The 21,067-nt window shown below is 52.4% G+C and overlaps 1 protein-coding gene across 6 annotated transcripts in view; it reads left to right on the top strand.

The window, feature by feature from the left end:
- Window positions 1–21,067, top strand: part of PBX3 (PBX homeobox 3) — a 110,975-nt gene that overhangs the window by 27,057 nt on the left and 62,851 nt on the right. The window contains exon 1 of one of the 6 annotated variants that reach the window (XM_074923410.1): window positions 19,038–19,163. The exons of the other annotated variants lie outside the window; for them this stretch is intronic. Within the exon in view, the coding sequence (XP_074779511.1) occupies window positions 19,073–19,163 (91 nt within the window). The 5' untranslated portion in view covers window positions 19,038–19,072. Of the gene's footprint in view, window positions 1–19,037; window positions 19,164–21,067 lie in introns of those variants that run through there. 6 annotated transcript variants of the gene reach the window in all.

The raw sequence follows: 21,067 nt of genomic DNA, 5'->3' as shown, positions 1-21,067 counted from the left end.
AGCCAGAATATTTGTTGTAGGGGTGGGGCTGACAGAGCATCTTGGGAATTCATTCAAATTCTTTAGTTACAATCATGGTTAAAAGATCAAGTTATTTTCAGTCATTCCTGTCCTACCCAGTCCTGACTAATATACCAGAGACTGTGCTTTTTGCACCCAATCCATCCTTGCTGTGCCTCAGAAGGAAGTCAGCAGACACAGGTTTTAATAAATAACCTTCAAAGCACGGCTCAGTAATCTCAAGTTTGTAGGTGATAAGAAAGTTATGGGCAGCATGGAGTTCGGTCCACAAATTTCTGAATACTTTCCAGCAGTCTCAAGCGAATATTTAATACAAGATTACCAAAAGGGAGAGGATCCTGAGGGCATCCTGTGGCTCCCAATGTGCCCGTCTTTCCACGGGACGCTATTACCGGCTCCACGTGGAGTGTCCATTGGTTTGTGAAAATGCTGGGTAAGTTCATCACATTATTATGTACCAGCATCAAAATGGAATTTTTCCTCCAAGAAAAGGGACTTGGGTCAGAGAAGGTGTAACGGACCCTCCAACCACAAGATGTAGCTTAGTGTTCTCTTGATTAATTCACACTTTTATTGCGGTCCTTGCGTTTAAGCCTCTCTCTAGCATCCGTCAGAGTTCCTCTGTCCTCATCCCGCTCTGGAGGTGTGCAGGATGGAGTTTAACTGTGACGCCACAGTAACTCCAACGCAGCTCAGAAGTTTTAGTGGTTTGAATGTTTAAACTTGCATAATAAAGTTAATGGGAGCCTATCAAAAGTGCGTACGTAACTATTTGTTTAGTAGATATTAAAAATTTAGCTTTAAATTTACAAACCAACAGACTGAAAATATTTCCAGGCTGGGCAGTGTTCTTGCCTGTGAGCAGATGCCTTCCGCGGGGCACCGCATCACGTCACTAACGTTATGGCCAGTTGTGCTCCACCATCCTACTGAAAGCTCTTCCATAAATCAAGCACTTCACGGGTCACAACGCTCAGCAATAATGCAACACTAAACATAAACATGGTAGTGCTGTTCCCGAGACACCAAAGAGTGTGAATCTTGACTAATTTTCAAACGCAAATATGTATGGTTTTTGTTGAGGCTGATGTGTATTAATATGCGGTGTTGCGTTAGTTGTTGCTTCATCCACTCAGATATGAATTAGTTCATGTGGCAGGAATAAGCAGGCAGGAGGGGTGAGGCTGGTGGCTCTGGCGTGTTTGCGTCAGGCTTTGCCTTTGTATTGTTTTGCACTTTTCTCAGAGGTTTTGATCACAGGTGCGCCAAAGCCTGGGACCTGGAAATACCAGAGAGGGGTGGGGTTTTTTTTCTTTTGGTTGGGTTTTTTTTGTTCTAGTTCCCCCTTTTTTCTCTTTTTTTTTTTCCCCAGGCAGATTGTCTGATAAAGAACCTTCTTTTGTTGTCTGTGTTTCAGTTCTGCTCATCCCACTAATCTGAAATATTGTAATTACATCTCCCTGTCTCCTGCTACTTCCTTCCGTATGCTCTGAAGGAAAATGCACCGTTCCTTCAGCCTGTCTGTGGCGAGGGCTGGAGCAGGGGAGACATGGCTGAAAGATTTGAGTTATCATAGGGGAGATCTGAGTCTCCACAGGATCTCGCGTCTTTCCTAAACCGAAGAGTCCTCGGCCGGAAAAAGAGGCACATCTTACCTCAGGTTTCCCAGCGCAGTGAACCGCACAAGTTCTGATGCTCGGTGCAGAGCGCTTTGCTCGACTGGGGGGTGAGAAGCGTCTCTGTGTTGAAAATCCCAGCTTTTGGCATAGGAGATAGAGCACACGCGCTGTGAACAACTGTTGGAGTTAATTGTGTGACACCTGGACAGACACTGTCCCCTCTGGGCAGAAGGGAGGACCAAGACATTCAGGACCGGCGCCCGAACGTGCTCGGCTCCAGAAAACGCGTGACTGCCGAGGGGGGAGGTGTGCTGAGTCCCTCTGAGCGGCCTTTTCCGAAACTTAGTGTGCTGCTGCAGGAGCATCTTCCTTAAAACGACGTACCAAAATGTTAGTGTTGGTTCAGGGTCGATTCTCAATCTTCCTTCTTAGCCACAAAGTGGTGTGGACTCAGCGGAGAGAGGAGAAAGGGAAGGGAAGGGAAGGGCTGGTGTGTCCTCAGGCTTCTTCCCCTCCACGCGGGCGAGGTGTCTGGTTTGCCCGGGGTGCTCCGGCTGAGCAGATTGCTTCTGCCAAGTGGCGCTGGCCCTGCCGTCGGCTCTTTGCCGGCCTGTACCGCGCAGTGTCCGCGGCGGGCCGGGCTCTGCCTCCCCGCGGGCAGCTCTTAGGGCGCTGGCGTTCCCCCGGACAGCGGGAAGGGGCCGGGTGCCGGTGGCGGCACGTGGCTGGTGGCTGGATTTCCACCCTGCTTTAGCGCACACGCGTTATTTCAGTTGTACGTTACAGCGAGAGGATATCATCTCCAGAGGGACAGCAGAAGGATGTGCGAGCGCTGCAGCCACATACTCTGCTTAACGCCGCAGAATTGATTAGCGCAGCAGTGACATTTTGTTATCCTGGGAGACAGAAGCTGGAAGTGTTCTTGAAAGTGCAACCTCCAACACCAGGCGGGTGACACGGGCGGGGGCACCTCGACCCTCCGCACGCCCGACTCCTGGCCTGGCCCACCCGGCTGCTGGGAGCCGTGCCTGCCAGCCGTGGCCGTGCCCGCCGCGGGCGGGAGAGCCGGCAGCAGCAGCGCTCGGCGGTGGGCGACCAGAGCACCCCCCCGGGCAGACCCCCCCGCCGCTCCCGAGCCCCCACCTCGTGCAGAGATCCCACCGTGGGACGCGAGGAGAGGGGCTGGCCGGGCCGGGCACGTCGCGGTGCGGCCGCTGTGTCCCCGCGCCGTGGGGCAGGTACCGGCCGGCGCCCCACGTCCCGCCGAGCCCCGGCAGCGGGTTGGTGCCGTTTTGTGCTGGGGCACGTTTCTCCCTGCAGACTGCACACACGAGGGTGATGGCGGGGGGCGAGGAACCCAGGAGCTCAGCCCCCTCCCGGCGCGGTGCCCGTCCCGCGCGGCGCTGGGGCAGGTGCTCTCCTCTTCCCCGGCCCTGCCCCGGCACCGCCGCTGTTTGGCTCCCGTTTGCCAGCAGAAAAGGAGGATGTGTCTGGTTATTCTTGGAGCAGGCGACACGTGATTTTTGTAGGATAATGCCGAGGTACTTGCACTGTATTAAAAAATTAATATACTTCTATTGCTGCTGGAATTGGAGTCTGATTAGGATTGTTACAGTACCGTAGTTTTAGCTTTTAATTACTTACTACATTACACAGTATCTAACAGCGCTAATAGAGTACAGAACTGTCATAGCTTTTGTTTTAAAGTGCAGTACTGTATGGTGCTTAATTGTGGAACAATGTTGTTCAATTACATCTGAAAGTGTTTAATAAAGTATGGCACAGAAAAGCAAATCGGAGTGGCATGTGTTAATTGGTGTCCGCGTCATTGACTCCATTTGGTTACAGTGATCGCTGGGATATGAGGATCAAGTGGCAGGTTGCCCAAATGGAGTCTTCAGACCCAACTCTCCTATTCGTGCCACTGACACACGCCTGCGGTCTCCCACGCTCTCACAGATTTTCACACCACGTGCACACAGCGAAGCCCTGAGAGGCGGGTCCCTGCTCCGCTCCCCCCGCGCTGCCGTTCCCCTCCCGCGGCCGCGGCACCCCGGCCCCCGCCCGCAGCCCCGGCCAGGACGGGCCCTGAACCCCGCGGGCGTGGGCAGCCTCTGGCTCTCCCCGGCGCCGGGGGGCCCAGGGCAGCCGTGGGGCGCGCAGCCAGGACGGGCCGGTGCCGGGGGCCCCTCGGCTGCGCCGGCCGCTCCAGCGCGGGCCCTGGGCCGTACGTCACCAGTTCACGGGTGCATCCAGAGTGGTGCTTTTAGTTATTTCCCGAGCGGTGGCATTTTTCATTTCGATGTCCTACTTTTTACCCCGTTTCACTGAAATACTCTCTGGAAGTATTTCTTCTGGAACAAACATTTCAGCACATCAGGTTTGTTCCATAAGGGTTGATTGTCAAATTACAGCCTTCCTTCCTGCGAGCGCTGTGCTTTTGTACGGGATCAAATTGCATTAGTTATTTTTTCCTCCAGTATAAACACTATTGAATAATAGCGATATCTTTATTGTATCATATTTCTGAATGAAAAAATAATCACAAACAGGTTTCCACGCGGCAGTACTCAGTGCAGGAATGCTTCCCCTGCCAGCCGGCCTCTCGAGGTGGCGCTGGGACCGTGTGGCCCCAGCAGGGCCAGTTCTGTTGCACTGGTGTGTGTGTCCATCACCCCCCCCGCCCCTTCCCAGGGTCTCTCCAGGGCTCCAGTGCTCACCACCACGCATTTTCTACATTTGCTTGCCTGTGGTCCTGGAAGCCACCTAGCATGCAGGTCATGTGCCCTTAATTTTCATTATGAATGAAGAGTAAAATGTGAAGGTTATTGCCTGGCAGTACAAATGCACTGTTTTTTTTTTATTTAGAAGCTCTATTAGAAGTGTCAGGAGTCCCATAACAAAGCAGGGCAAATATCCGCAGAGACACCTTGTTGAGAAAGGCAACTTGGCTTCTAAAAGGTTTGAATATGAATGTGGTTGTTTCTAATCAAGCAGTCCTTGAAAAGAATTCCCCACTATTACTTACCTCTCTCTTTTTTTTTTTCTTTCTTTTTTTTTACTTGCAATCGTTTTCCTCCTCAGGCGATGCTTCCCGTGCCAGCCTGTGGCGGGGCGGGAGGGAGGCACAGCCGAGAGGGGACAGTGGGGCCGGGGGAAAACCCCACGTCAAAATATCTCCGCATCCAGAAAAGTAGCTCAGGATTCAAAATGGATGTGGTCAGAAAACCACCTTGTTTTGGAAGTGAGAGGCCGTGTGCTTCGTGCTCCCTGGGAAAAGGGGCCCAGTTTGGGTTTTTTCGAGGCCGTTCCAGTGGGCACCTGCTGAGGCAGCCACAGCCACCTTTGACAAACCGGAGCCCTTTAATTTACAGCAGGAAAACGGACACATTCTGCTCCTTGAACAAGGGCATCTGGAAACGGGGGCACTCGCGGGCCGAGGATCCCCCCGTTCACCAGCACCGTGCCCCCGTCCCCAGGCAGGGACGCTCCCGCCACGCGGGAAACACGTTTGTGTTTGAGCCAAACGGCAGATGAAAAACTAAGCCTTAAGTACTTTCCCTTTCCCTAAATCAGTGTATTTGTTCTGGCTTAGCCATCGTGGCTCGGTGCCTGCGGTACCCGCCGCGTCTGGGACAGGCGGGGACGGGGACGGCCCCCGGGGAACCCGGTGTGGCGTCGGCTGCGTTGGCGGCAGCTGGTGACACTCGCCCCAGCCCCAGTCCGGTGCCACACTTGGCTCCCAGGCGGTTACCCGGGGCCCGGGGGGAGCGGGCAGGGACCCCCGGCAGTGCCTGTCCCGCAGGACGCCCGGGGCTGGGCTCCCTGGCCCTCAGCCCTGCGCACAGGGCGCCTTGTACCTCCGGCATCTTCAGAACACTTACAAAATCTCCCTCTTTTTTTTCTTTTTCTTTTTTTTTTTTTTTATAAATTGTCAATGTTTTTTCCCTCTACGAACCTGTAGCATCTGGCAGCAGGAAAGTACAGTAGGACTCGCTGGCACCGTGGTGCAGAGCCTCGAAGAATTCCGTATTGTGACAACACATCAAAATAAATTGCTGTCAACAGACCAAAACACCAAGTGCTGTGATTCTGTCTGACGTGTGAAGACTCAGACAGGCTGTCTTGACAAGTTGTGGTGGAGCACCTGCAATTGGCAGAAGACAGTGATATAAATCTGATTTGCCTGATATGCAGCACCTAGATATCGTTAATGTTGGTGACAATAACTCTGCATAACATTCCCGAGACATAGATCTGATTTTTTGTCTATTACTTGTGTTGTTTTTTGTCACTCTCTGATACCAGCTCTGCTTCCCTTCCCCGCTCAGGGTCTGCCTAGGAATTGCTGTGAATAATAAACGGTATTAAAAAAAGGTAATAACAAATTAAGGTTTAATTCAGCCTCTTCTTGAGTGTAAAAAAGGCAGTCATTGTCCCGCCTGCTCAAGGCAGAAGATACGCCATGAAATTTTATTTTACAGTAATCATAAAAATAATCATGGTGAAAGTTGTATTAATTTCCTAACTCGCAGCCAAAATATTGAAAATAGCAGGTTGAAAGCCACGGCGTTGCAGTAAATCTTATCTGAAATGTATGTGGTTTTAAACTTCTAGAAGAGGCAGAGAATCGTTGAATAGGTGGTTAATTTTTACCTTTCGTTATCAATAAATGGTAATTCTTTACAGTAGCCGCATATATCACAGCTCGTTCATGAACGCATGAAACGTATCTTGGCTCGAGAGTTTAATTACTGGAAGTTAACACTGTCCTCCCTGTCTCGGCCCTTCCTTGCTCGCCAATGTGGCGTATTTCATCCCGACACTGGCAGGAGCTGGAAAACAGCAGCGCGTCGGAACCTGAATTTCTCTCTGTTGTTGTCCCCGACGTGTCTCTAAAGTCTCGGGATCTGAAACATTTTTGCGTGTGGGTGTTGCAGGTGGCCTGGGGAGTCCTTACGGCGTGGGCCGGTGGCCCGGGAGGTGGAGAAGGTCCCTTCTGCTGGCGGCTCCGTGGCCTTGGGGCTGGAGCCACCCCCTGAGCGCGAGTCGGGGCTCGAGGGGCGCGGGTCCCGCCGGGCGCTGGGACGGGCCTGGGCTGGGGACCCGGTCGCCTCCCCAGCACCGGGCCGGCTCCCCTCGGCCTCTGCTCCGCCCCGGCACCGCGGGCGACTGGCCCCGGGGTTCGCCCAGAAACCGCAGAGGCCTCTTCCCGTGTTGGCGGCGGCTGCTGCCGGAGGGCTGCGGGGCAGCACCGCCGTGCCGCCTTACTTATTTATTTATTTTTGCAAAACGCTCAGGAACTCCTTCGGCAGCGAACTTCAGAAATGTCACTGTCCACTCTGAGAGGCTGTAAGAACAGAAAAGAGGTTTTTGAAATTACCATTCATTCTTGTCTGTATTGTTATTTTATCCCTTAAAGGCTGCTAATGAGAAATAGAGCCTCATTATGATTTTAAGGATGAGAGAGGAAGGCTTTTAATTAATGATATGTAAATGGTCTTGAATTGATTATGTTAGAATATCAAGAGAGATGGGTAGAAGCTGTGGTGTAATATATTTTAATTAAGAATTAATTAAAAATGATGGCAATTTCATAAAGCCTCACAGAAAATAGTGGAATTTACTTTCTGTCAGGAGTAAATTAGCCAGTGATTAAATAAAGGGCCTGCATTAATAGTGGAGTTATTTTTAAACTGTGCTATGAAGAATTGTGTAATTTTCCCTAAATAAGTAAAATAAAAATGTAACATTTGCAAACAAGTTTTGGAAATGACGGCAGGGTGCAAACTTACTTTTGTGCCCGCCCTCGTGTCACAATACTTTAGAAAAGTGATTTTAAGGGGTTTACGCCGAGGGCGCGGTGGTTCTGGCAGGCAGGGCTGGGCCCCGGGCAGCTGGTGGCCGCGGTGGCACCGGGCGTCGCGGCGGGGACGGAGGAAGGTGCTGTCGGGGGGTCGCTGCCCCCAGGGCTGCTCCTGCTCCCGCCCAGCACCCCCGTCCCACAGCGGAGAGTGGGATGCGCACTCACACACACACACACACACACTCGTATGTGTTGCCAGCGGCACTGTGTGCCCGGGCCGTAGGAAATGTTTCTGTTGTCGTTCTGGTTTCGGGGGCCGTTTGGTGCCCCCCGTGGGTCCCCCGTTCCCGGCCGGGCAGAGCCCAGCCCCGCCAGCCCGTGCTCTTGGTGCTCCCCGTCCCGCGGGTCCCCGCAGCGGCCACCCCCTGGCACCGGTGCCATCCGCAAGGTGCCACGGGTGTCCCCTCGGGGTGAGCGGGAGGGGACCCCCTGCCAGTGGGTTCCTCTTCCAACGCCTCCAGGAACCCCCAGCTTGGCTTCGCTGCCCCCAGCACCAAAACCCGGCGGTGGGCTTGTCCACCCCCGCCCCGTGCTGGCGGCCTCGCTGGGGCGGCTGCTCTGTACCGGCCACGGGGGCACTGTGGGGGGACCCTCTGTCCCCCGCTCGTGGAGCCCAAGCAGAGGGGCAGCAGGAGGGTCTGCCAGGCCTCTGCCCCGTCCTGCCTCGGGGCTCGGCGAGCCGCAGCGCCGGCGCATCCTGGGGGATTAACCAGGGCTGTTATTAAAAACCCCGCAGAGGCCCGGCCTCGCGGGTTGACGTGGGTCTGCAAATGCCCCGGGTGGGGCAGGGGCTCCCACGCTGCCGCGGTACAGGAGTTTCATGGGCTCGCACATGCTATTCTGTAAATGGGCTTTCTGCACTTGTTTAGTCTGCTATTCAATAAAGAGCATTACCATAGCAACTGCTCCATCACATGGTGTACACTCATGCTGTCTGTGAGATAAAGAGCACATTTTAAGGCAGCATATTCTTAATGTCGATGTCCTAAAATGCAATTTTTGATTATTATTATTATTTTTCTGGGAGAATATTTGTGATAAGCAACCATGCCTCCTTAGTGTCTCTTAACTCCTTTTACTACTACTTTGCTGGGGAGGACTGTGTACCTACGGTAATTTCTTTTTCATTTGTAGATTTTCACATACAGATCATGAAATATTTGTTAGTTCAAGTCACAGCATGGGGCCCCGTGTCAATGGGATGCAAGCGTTTTTGTCGCGTTTAGCGGAGTTTGTCTCCGAGTGCTATTTCTAGACAGGCAGTAGCCGGTGCCCGATGCTTGAACCTGACTTTGTTCCTCTCCCGCGCTGCAGGAGAGCCGTCCTCGCGCAGCTGGCACGTCGGGAGCTCCTCCGGCGCCTGCACGTGTCCCCACGGCGCTGGGCCTCCTCCCGCGGGCCCGGGCGATGGGGAGCCGGCGGCCGGTCCCCCGCCTCGCGCTGCAGCCCCGCTCGGGGTCGGCCCAGCCCCTCGCTCCGGGACGGGCCCGGCCGTGGGACCCCCGGCTGCTGCCGGCACCTCACGAGAGCGGGGGGCTTGTCACTCGCGGCCTGGGGAGTTATTGGGCAGAATATTTGGGGAAAGCTCGTGGCAGCTCACTGCCCAGGCCGAGAGGAGAGGATGCCAGAGCCTGCGAGGCTGCGAGATCCGTTGTTAAATTGAGTAAAAGCCCATCGGAGCATCAGGGTGCATTCCCCGCTAAGCACTCTGCTCCCCACACGATGCTATCTAATTGTTTCTTGAATGATCTCAGCCTTTCTGCCTGGCTGAACCTGCCTGCCAGGCCATTCCACACTGAGGATTCTCTGTGTGAAAAAGGGCTCCCAACTTAGCCTCCAAATATGTTTCCTACTTGCATTTACATCCTGGCTGTTTGAAGCCCAAATCTTAGCTCATTTGGTATTTTACCTAGAATGAGATGCATATGGATGGTTCTCTAAATATGTTGCTGATTTGTAGTCTGGTTGCAAATGGCAGTGATGAAACGTGTGGGTTCCTTAGCAACTTTTGTATCGCCACAACCAGAATACGTGTGCGGGGGGAGGCTCTGTGCCCTGCAGCCGGCTCGTGCCGGGCTGGAAGCGCTGGCGGGCAGGACTGGGGGCTCCCGGCCCGGCCGCGCACCCGCGCTGGGAACATGAATTCAGTTCTCTGCAGTTGTTAACTGGGCAAACCCGTCCCAGGGCATCAATGTGAAGGAAGGGAGGGGACGCTTTTTGGTACAGAGGGCTTGGGTCCGCTGGCTTGTGCAGGGCTGGGGCACTGATGCAGAGGCTGGGGAGGTGACTTAGGAAACCCCCGATAAGGTCAGTGGATTTGAAATCAGGACCCGTCTCCTCAGGAGAAAATACACATATAATCCCCATCGCGTGTTTCATCATAATCCTCCTCCTCGTCTTCCCAAGGCAGTGAAAGGTACAGAACAGCAGCAGCACCCCCAGAACAGTGGGAATTTTCAGCAGGATTTCGTGGTTTGTCATATGTGTAGGCACCCGCCGGGCCCCCCTGCTCCGCGGCTCGCTCCCCCGCACGGCGTGTGACGTCCTGACGAGGGGGCTTGGTCGCGAACCATCCCTTGTTCTCAGCTACAAAGCCTGGAAGAATTAACATTCCTCGCAATTATCCAACCATCTTAATTACTCGCCTAATATTCTGTCTCAGTATTAGCTGCCCAAATCATGTTGGGATTTTCCAGACGCAGCTTCAGACCAGTTTGTTAGCCAGGAAACAGAAAATGAAGTAGAAAATCAGAGTGAGGATTACTGCAGCGCTTTAAGCAATGTTCAAGCTGAGCCTGGAAGTGCTGGTAACCCCTCGTCTCGAGTGACCAGGGACCGGGAAGGGCTGGGGCTGGACGAGTGGGCATCCCCCGTGTCTGTGCCCGCCGCGCAGCCCGTCGGGAGGCCGCAGCGTCCCTCCGCGGGCACCGGCAGCTCAGCGGCGAGCCCCGGCTCCGTGGGGACGCGTCTGGCTCAGGTGGCTGCGGGCAGGAGGACGAGGAGCCCCGGGGGGAGTGAAGCCAAGGCCTTGACTGGTGTCTCACCAGCCAGGGGCCGGGGGGAGGCAGAGCCGGGCACCACCACCTCGGTCCTTGCTGCGGCGGCCCCTGGGCTGCCCCAGCGAAGCCCTCGGGTGCCCTCGGCCGCGGCGCAGGGCCGGGGCGGGCAGCGCACTAGTGCCCGTCGCCCCTCGCCTCCGGAGGAACGCTGCCTGCGCAGCCCGGCTGTTCACACCAGGATGCTCTCGCACATTAACATGCCGTGGGTGAGATATCGGTATCATCTCGCTCCTACCCTGGCTTACTGACTGCGGGAAAAGGCCATTTTTTATCAGTTTCTGCTTTAGTGAAGCAAAAGGTCCTTTGGTTCCTATCCGCTGTCTCAAAATGCAGAGTGTCATTGAGGCAAGCTCACTGGTCAATCAAAATGCCCCTGAAACTTTCTCTCCTGGCTAGGACGGTCGCCATCCTTCCCGCTGCGGAAGATGGAAGAAAGCCCGGCCCCGGCTCTGGGTGCTTTATGTTATGCCACAAATGGCTAATAAAGGTTTGTCATAACAGAAGCCCTATAAGCAGAAAGGAAGTAATAGTTTACGGCTCTTGTGCTATCTGGCACCGTTCATTAGTGTATTCTGTGCTAGTAATAAAATTTTACAGGTTGATCATTTAAATGCAGGTTGGAAATAAATTTGATGATCCAACTGGAAAAGTAGCGGAGACTGGTCAGTCTGTCTTTCTTCCCCCAATCAATGCACCGAGTGACACTAGACCCAACACACCCGATGAGGCGATAGTTAAACAGTTTACTCATAATAAGGTTATTGATCAGGGGCTTCAGCCGGGCGCGGGGTGCGATGGACGGAGCGGTTTGGGTGGGAGGGGAGCGCGTGGCGGCGCTGCCTCGCCGTCATTCCCGGCACCGCTCCTCGGCCCTGCTGGTGCTTTTATTAAACGTGTCCTGAACCCTCTGATGCGATAGAGAAAATCAGCAGCACAGGTCTCCCTCTTTGTTCTGGGGTAAGCAGCACGCCTGCTTCCTGCAGCTATCTTGATCAACGAGCGAGCGCCTGGGATCAAACCCGCGCGGCGGGAGCGAGATCCCCCGAGAGCGGCCGCGATTGGAGCGCCGAGTTCCGCGCTGGAGGAGGAGGGAGACAGACACGTTGTTTGAAAAAATTCCCTTTAGACCAAACACTGATGTGGGAGCTGAGCTACAAACAGTTCTGCTGTAAGAAGTGCAACTTTATCAGTTTTCTAGGTTAAATGCTGCTCCTTGGAACATAACGTGGGTTCTGCCTGGTTACTGCGCCGGCCTCGTCTTCCAGCAGCTTGTCAACATTAATTGTGCATCAAGTATGGCTGGTATTGCGCTAATTAATTACTTAATTTTTCAACACACATTTTTATTCTTATTTAAGATCCCCCCTTGTTAGTGAATCAGGACGGGGGGTGCCCAGGCAGGACCCCGCAGAGCCCTGCCGGCGTGTTCGTGTTCCACGGGGCGCGTCCGCGGGCTGCCCCGTCCTTGGCACAAAGGACACAAATCATGGCTGGAGACTTGGGGTTTTCAGCAACGTTTTGCTACTGGCTCTTGCAGTCACGTGCAAGACCGTCTTCTTTAAAACAACCTCCACAGCAGTTTGCTCCCATATCAAAGGCAAATCCACTACCTGTTTGTAATCTTCCACGGGAAGTGCAGTATTTGTTGTGCCATTTCAACATTTACTCCAGCAATTAGGGGATATCTAATTAAGTGTTTGGCACGTGCAGTGTGCAGGTTTTGGTGCAGTGATATAAAAAATGCTAAACATTAATATAAGGTTAATTTTGACCGATTCAACAGCTTGCTTTTAAGTTTCCCATTGACAGCCAAACTGCAGGGTTTAATGTTAAGCCTCACATTGCAGCTTATCTCCCCTTAATTAAAATTAAAATGTGAGCAACAACACAGAGATATTTTGTAGGCATCCTGGAAAAGGAGAAGCAGAAGCTCGAGTGATGGTTGTTTAATAAGATTATAATTGGAGAGTTAAAGCCTTGTGATCTATTTGAAGACTGGTTTGGTGCTGGTGCGGCTCCGTGGCAGGCGAGCCCCAGGTGCCTGGCCAAGCATCCCTCGCCGACATCTGGAACCAGTTGCAATACATCACTGTCAAAACTGCTTTCTATACGTATCTGCATTTACACATTAGTTACCCACGCAGCACTCATCAAAAAAGCTGAACAATCTTGACACGGTGTCCCTGGTGGAACGGCAAAGGTGAACCGAAGTTGGGAGGCAGTGTCTCGCGTCACTGTCTGCTGAGCTTTTACAACAGGAAGCCTGATTAAAACTGAAAGGAAAAATTTATCGTCAGCTTCTGCTTTGTATCATTTTTACCCGCAAAAAGAGTATTTTGTTTCATACGAAGCATTTTGTAATGGGGGCTGTAGATGCTTTTCATTTTCAACGTTTGTCTTCGCTGCAGAGTGGTGCTTTGCCGGACCGGTCACGGCGGCAGGGCTGCTGAAGAGGGTTCGGGTGTCTTATTATCCACATAATTTCCTCTTTCTTGCTCAGCTCTTGCTTTGAATTATAGAACCCATCTATAGTTCATTCAGGTTTGTTGCACAGGGATTGAGGTAACGTGGACCGAGTAAGCCTGGGTAAGATGCTGATACTACCGAGTGGTTGTGTGTTCGCTGCGGTGGAACGAGCAGCACTTGTGTCTGCTGGGGACGGGGGCTGCAGAGCAGGAAAGAAAATAACCAAGAATTTCCTTGGGAGTTCAGGGATTAGGAGTTAATTAGGAGTTAAAAGTAAAAACATTGAGGAGCCAGAATGAGCAAAGAATGGAGCTCACCAGATGTGTCCTTCAGGATAGAAACTAACTGCTTTGGTGGAAAAAGGAGATTTCACTCTTGGTACCAGGTTCAAAGGCAGGCAATGCAGAGTATTGTATTTATTTTTTCAATTAAAAATGGCTCTGCCGATGTGTGCTCTTGCAATAAAAGCTCTCGCTGTGTCTGCCAGGGCAGCCCGGGGGCCAGTGCTGACGTGCTGAGGCGGCGCGGGGCCAGGCCAGGCCGGCGGGACCAGGGTGGGCTTCTCCTGCCCGGGCCGCGGGGGTGCTCCCCGGAAGGGTAACGGCCCTTCTGGAAGCTACGGGTGGAAACGTGGTTCCCACCTCTGGGAGCGCCCGGGAGCCCCGCTGCAAATTTTGGCAGCAAGAGCTGGGCGTGCGCCCTCCACCGTGGGCTCGCTGCGAGCCAAACGGGCGGCGGCGGCGGAGATACCGGGGGGGGGGCGCCGAGCTCCTCCTGGGGGCAACACCTGGCTTCTCTTCTTGGCCATTCATCACATGCAGCCAAAGATGAAGGAAAGAACAATTCTGGTGCCCGGCACAGATGGTGGGAGGGCTCCTAATGATGCCGTAAATGTCCCTTCTGAGGAGGTTAGCCCTAACCCACAGCAAATCTGTCCTGTCAGCCCGTGAGTGGTTACCAGCCTTCTCCATCTGTTTGTGGGAGCTGGGCAGCTTCTTGAAGGCACCCTGACGCCTCGAGCATCGGTGCCGTGGCAGCTCAGGAGAGGAGTGCTCTGCTCCTGGAGACACCGGGACTCCCCGGGCGAGCCCCCTCCAGCCGCTCTCCCGCTGCCCTGTTTGGGTGGGGATTTGACGAGCTGCATTTCCCTCCCCAGATCGTGTCGGGGCATTCGTGTCTCCGTTGCCTTGGTGGTGACGTTTCCATCTCGGTCGGTGCTTCGCTTCAGCCGGTTTAATGGAACCGTGGCGTGGGCTGCGGCGGTGCCGGCTGCTGGCTGTGGGCTGTGCCCGGCTGCGACCTGCCCGATGCTGACGTTACCGGCACGTTTCCACCCCTTGGTGAGCGCCGCGACGCTGGGCTGCTGGTGTGCAGGTCGTGGGGATGGCGCGGGCGAGGTGGCCCCACCCCGGGCACACGTCAGGCCAGCGCCGTGGAGCGCTCACACCGCACAACCCAAGTACCGAGCGGGCGGTGCGTCTGGGGGGCTGCCTGTGGCTGTCCCGGGGGGATGCCCGTGGGTGTCCTGGGGCTGTCCCGCCGAGGCTGGAGAGGCCCAGAGGAGCGGAGCCGGGCGCTGCGTGACTGCCATCCCTCCCTGCAGCTGCCCCTTCACACAGCCCGCAGAAATACTGTCACAGATGGGGAAGTCTTGGAAATAAATAGAAAATTTTCCCAAGTTGGAGATTTTCTTTGAAAGCTCTGGGGACTCCTCTGCTCTTCTTTAACAGGCCCGTTGGCTGGCACCGTCCCTGTGCCGATGGCCCCGTGCGGACGGGGTGTTTGTTTTACACGTGATTTCTCTGGCCACCATTTCGTGCGTGTCAGCTGTGTTGACATACGCTGCAACCGGAACAGTCAAACCTGCAAAACTATTCTGGGGTCCTTTTCAGTAGTGTTTCAAGTGCAATTCTCCTTTGCTTCTCAATTCCCCGCCAGCGTCCCTGGTGCTCAGAAAATGCTCCTATAAAATTTGACTGTTTGATTCATCCTCCCCCCGCTTCCTTGACAGGCTCCGGTGTGCCTCGCACAAGGAGCCCAGGGATGCCTCCTCGCCCGAGGTAGGTGAGAAGTAAATGGGCCATGGAGTTACTTAGTTTAGTTCTTTTCTCTGGGAAGAGAGGAAAAGGATTCTGGAATACGAGAAGCAGAACTCATTTTTCACAGTTGCCTCTGCTGTGGCATTGATGCCACGCTATGCTTCATGACTTGCTGTTTTCATTAGACACGTCCAGGAACTCTAGAAATGGCGATAAAGTGCCTCTCTAACTCGTGTTTACTTCAATAACTAGACAAACAAGAAATATGGCAAAGTTTTGGAGATGGAGGTACTTTATCTTTAGTGATTTCACTTGTTTGGGTATTTGTAACAGTTCTGAGCGTCGTTTTTGGAAACGTACTTGTAACCGCTGCCTGGAAAAGGCCAACAAATTCTGTGCAGGATTTCAGTCCTGTTTAAGCTGGTCATGAGAAAAGCCAAAACGTGGTATGAAGAAGCGTGTGTGGGCACGGCGTTGCTCCTGGGTGCTGGGGAGCACGTGCCAGTGTGGTCCGGGCGTGCAGGTGACACTGAGAGGCCACCCGCCCTCTCAGCGTGCGCAGAGCCGGAGGTGGGGACGATCCTTGCCGCTGAGAATTGAACCAGAACAGACCCGGGTCTGCCGATTGCGGCGGTTGTTGGGGCTGGTAATCTCTTCTCAGGATGTTGACAAAAATGGCATTGTCTGTGCTTTGCAGATTATGATAAAATCAAAGCTCATTTTAAAGAAAACAAAAATAACTGAACTACTTAGATTGACTTTTTATTCAGCTTCTTGTCTCTGCTTTTCACTCTAGTAACACAAGCTTTACTGAAAAGCAAACAAAATTGGCGCCCAATGAGCCTAAACTGAAATTTCAAACAATAGCAACACCAAACCAATTAGAGTTCCTCCTGGTTTTATGTTAAGTGTAAGCACTGACTTCGCAGAATCAGTACAAAATGTGAGTGATGCATGAAATGGAAATTTCCTGCCTAGTGTGTAGAATAAATACAGACAGAGCTGTGATGTTTGCTGCAATATGCAACTCACACGCAGGCAGAGGAACGAGCCAAGCTCAGGCATCCGCCAGCAGAAACCGTCCCTTTATGGAAAAGTTCTGGTTTATTTTTTATCTCCTTTGGTCCCGTTGGAGCAGATCAGCGATTAGACTGATTTTATCATCTTACCTATGCGGATTTTGCTTAGGAGATGGTCGGGGGAGGTGGCTTTGGGGCAGGGGACAGCTTTTACAGCCGCTGCCCTGCCGTACCGCGCCGGGGCTGAGGTGTCCCGCGGCCGCCCAGGGGGGCGTCAGGCTGTGGGGGAGGAACCTGCAGTGGCCTCACTCCTGAGGCAGCCCATGGTCCCACGTGTCACCTCCCGGCGCCATGGACACGCAGATGACCCCAGACACAGGCCTTCTCCATCCTTCTGGCCAGGAGAGATGGAAACCTTGCAGGAACCTGCTTTTAGCTGGGAAACCTGGATGAAATCTGTTTCTTGGCTAAAAACCCACGTGAACTCATTATTGCCACAAATAGGGTTTAAAAAAAAAAAAAAAAATCAACCCAAAACATATGGCTCTCCTGGATCAGACGGAGGGCTGACCTGGTCTCTGATGGTGATGAGCAGCAGATGCTTAAGGAAACAGCTCATAGGTCACGCATGGAGCGAGGGCCTTTCCCATAGCCCGTCCCCGCACCCCGCAGCTTCCGCGCGGGGCCTTCCTGAGCGGGAGGTCGCGTCTGCAGGGGCTCGGGGCGCTGCCGGCCCCCGCTGGGCCTCTCTGCCGGCCCTCCGGCCCGTGCGGGCGGCCCCGCGGCCTCGTGCCCCTCTGCGCGGGGGCCGGGGGAGCCCTGCGGTTGGCGGTCGGCACGTGCCCGCGTGCGCCGTGAGTGGCCGGTGCGCCGGGGCGGGGGGTCTGTGCCCTTTGAGCGTGAACCCCCCGCCGCACGCAGCCTCGGCGCTAAGTTTTATTATGAATTAAGAGTAAAACTCCCTTTCTGCCACAGAAAAAAACTACCTCCATTTTTCAGAGTGCCTCTGTTTATATAGTTTATGGGAGAAGAGGGCTCTTAATATTTCAGTGTCATGACCATAAAATGAAAAGGTTACTGCTTGCTACAAAGGCTTGCTTGGATCCAGCACCAATTAATTTTCAATCTGAAATATATGTCTCCTGGCCGTCTCACAACAGCCATGAGCGGGAGGTTCCTCCTTAACACATTTGAGCCACAAACCCGGTTAAAGGATTAGCCAGCTTTTTCCATGCTGTTTTGTTCGCCCCCATTGGGGATTCCCATTATCCTTGATAGACTGTTAGCCCTGACAGTGGGATATGATAGTTTTAGTTTTTCCTCCTCCTCTGCTCTGTGGCCACACGTAAGGCTACTCAGACCTCAGCTTTCGTTTTCATTATAGGTGCGAAGGCAGCATATGTTAAAGGCAGGGATTACTGTGCAGAGTTGCTCCTGCAAAATTATCTGCAGAACGGTTTTAATTTATCTGCGCGCGGCAGCTCTTGTGCCGGGCAGAGCGCGCCGCTGCCGCCAGCCTGCCGTGCCTTGCTCCTGGGTGTAACGCGGCTGTTCCCCACGTACGAGGGGTAGAATAAGGATGGAAGTTGTACCAGACCATTGCAAGCACACGCTGACTTTCTGTAGGGTGGATGAGCTTCTCTTTATCTTTATTTATTAATAAAAGACGGAATGCCTTGGGAAACAAAAGGTTTTAATGGCTGGTGCTTGGTATCCTTGACAACACTCCCCAAAGAATATTACATTAGGGCACCAGAGAACTTTTAAAAATAAGTAATGGAATTCCGTCTCTGTTATGCTTTTAGTAGTCATTTCGGCCATGGTGCAGCGAGGTCATAAGCTGAGCTCAGTGAAGGGAGCCAGAACACGAAATGATGCTGAGAGAACGTCTGGGAGATGAGAGGTACAGAATTACAAGCGAAAGTGCAGGCCTGCTGAGGCAATTACAGCTTAATGGGGTCATTTGGAAGGCAATTGCCAGGGGTTAATGTAGTATGGAGAGATGAGGTGAGATTGAAGTGAAATTTGGGGCTGGAAATGTGTTAAGATGAAAGATCAGAGTGCAGCGGATTCTGCAGTGCAGAAGGTTTATATCATGCAAAAAATCTGAAAAAAATGTAAAAGTAGTAGCCAGATGTTTCAAAATAAATAAATAAAACGTTAAGTAAACGCTTTAAAAAAGTGAAATAGCTGCATCAAAATACCCTGTGCTTGGAAAGGATTGCAGTGTGCGAGCCAGTATTTAATACGGCATAAAAGGGCTTGATTTGAAGCAAAAGTTGTGTTGCATTTGCTTGCACATATGCAGAGACAATGTGGTTCGGCTGTTTCCGTTATTGACACAATATACTGCCTTATGAAAATATTACTGCTCTCTCAGCTGTTGTGCCTTATTTTGAAAAATCCATTGTTTTGAAACAAAAAGCGAGGAACAGTCCCCTATACGCATATTTTGATATATTTGCAATGGATTCATCACATTATCTTTTCAGGCATTAAAATAATACTCATAAGATGTCAAAATATTACAAGACTGTAAGCTAGCATTCTTTGAGAGCGGGTATTTTGGTTCTGAGAAGTATGCTTAAATATTACAGGTGTTTAAATTAAAAATGTCAAACCATGAAGGCATAATGGAAGTAATCATTTTTACACAGTTTTAAGCCGCGCAGTGTTGGAGAAAGCTTTGCATTCCAGACTATTGTGAATGAGCGGAGTTCATAAGCATTCAGAGGACAAAAGAGATCATTATGCTTTGTTACCTCAGCCAGTTCATTACCTTAATTGCTGAGCGTAATCCAGTCTTGGAAGAAAACTCTAGGGCTTTAAGGAGATCAACATTGGCACCCTATGACACAGAAAATGGAAGCCCTTTCCTGCGCCACGGCCACTCCAGGCACGCTAAACCTTGATCAAAGGCTGAACTTCTCCGAGGGTCGGCCATGTGAAAATCCCCTGGAGCTGCACCGGGCGCTGAACCGTGATGAGTGCCGAGGGCTCAGCACCGCTCCCGCGCCAGTGTGACCGTCCCGGATCACTGCCTGGCAAGAGCACATTATCATCCCTTCAGATAGGTGAAGTTTTAACATAGTTCTGTTTAGCAGGGCTAATACGTCTCTTTTTGCAGCCGCTCTCTGCATATCGCGTGAACCGAACCAACTCTTAATGTGCAGTAATGCCGCGGAGCCGGGAGCCGGAGCATGGCGCTCTCCATCAGGCAGGAGGCCACTTTTCCAGGAACGGCTTGTTAAATTCTCCTTAGCTACATGCGAGGAGAGGCATTTGCAGGCAGGCGTTTGACTCCAGAGCCACGTCACGGCTGCAGAATGATTCCGAGGAGTTTGCTGGGGAAGATCAGATTTATTGTAAATACATTAGAGCAGGGCTTTTTTCACCTGTGTTCCTTTGACGTGTGTGTGCTTTGTATCTAGTTATCTGATCTGACGATACAGGCTTCTCCCCCCTGTACAGTTGCATATATTAAGGCTTTTAAGAAATATAGTAAAACAAAAAATATGACCTTTAAAAGCATGGTTGAGTTGCATTCATTTTATAACCATCAAAGCAACTCTTTACTGTTGTAAGGTAGAAAAATCAATGATGCAATCTTTTTCCTTTTGCCTCGTGCAATCCGTAATTGAAATGGAAAATCAAATGAACGGCTAACAGATAATTGTTTTATCAATATTCCCTGCCTGCCCTACAAGGGTCAGCCTAGAATGATCATGAGCCACGGATATGATGAGGACAAAATGTGAAATTGAACAGCAAGGAGGCAATAAATCAACCTTGACAAGAAAGAGTGACCAGCATGTAGCTCTTGTAGGCAGCTTTTGGGACACTTTTTGTCTCAGGTGTCTGCACTGATTTAAAAATGTGAGAATATAATATTTGAAGCTCTAACAGCGGGTAAACAACTGCAGACTATTTCTAGGTTAAGGCATCATCAAAGCAAACATGCCGCAGCTGAAAATGTGAGGATATTGGGGCATAGCGGGAAAAATCCCTCAGTAAAATAACAGCGGAATAACGGAACATTCTGGGGCTGTGGCAAGCAAGACATTCTCGTGTCTCCCTATCTGGTGCTAGAAAACTAAAAAAGATAGTCAATATATTAAAATACATTTTTCAGACTGCTCTTTTGCTGCTCCACTGGGCATGAAAAATGCTTTGCATCCTATTTCTGGTATTTTGGGAGCTCCTTGATCCCGGTGCCAGAGCAGCCGGGGCTCCTGCCTGGAGGCTCGTCTGACGGGGGCCGTCCGGCTCCACGTCCCGGCCACCGGGCCAGGGAGCTCCGGGTGCTGCCGCGGGGTCCCGGTGCCGTCGGGGGTGGGTGGCCGCAGCCCTCCTCCCGCTGGGACACAGCCCGGCCCCGCCAGACACGGCTGCCGGGAGCTCCCTGCCTGCCTCACGGCGCCAGGCACGCGGGGTCCGCACGCGGGGGCTGCGTTACCGGTGACGCTCCTCCCGCACAGCCCCTCTTCTGCTCCTTGTTTGATCCTTGTGTTTTTCCACTGGAGACTGGATAGGTTCTTGCTTTCACTTTAAAACCCATTTATTTAAAAACACAGCGACTGGGTGCTTTTTTTTATTGTGACACCAAAAGGCAGCTCTGATCAAAACTACAAGGGCTCGTGCCCCTGCACGGGGGTCCCAGGTGGGATCGTGAAAACCCGCAGCCGAGAGAGTTTTTGTTTTTGCGGCCACCTCCAAACCTTGGGGCAGATCCTCACCTGGTGCAAATTGCTGGTGGCTTCAGTGGAATGACATTAGTTTTTCATGGTTTTTGTTGTTAAATCAGGCAGAGTTTCTCTCCTGGACTATCGCAAGTGTTGGTCAAGTGGCTGTGGCAAACGGTGGGAAAACAGACTCACAAGATGTGTCAGGGCTCGGGTTAAAAAGGCCCCGGGGGGCTGCGTGCTCGGGATTCCTCCTGGAGTGGGGGGAACCCCCTGGGCGAGTTCCAGCAAAGGCC

Source organism: Athene noctua, chromosome 20 (assembly GCF_965140245.1).
Source record: "Athene noctua chromosome 20, bAthNoc1.hap1.1, whole genome shotgun sequence".
Taxonomy (NCBI): Eukaryota; Metazoa; Chordata; class Aves; order Strigiformes; family Strigidae; genus Athene; species Athene noctua.
Note: the sequence above shows the minus strand (reverse complement) of the source record. Positions and strands in the feature narration are given on the sequence as shown.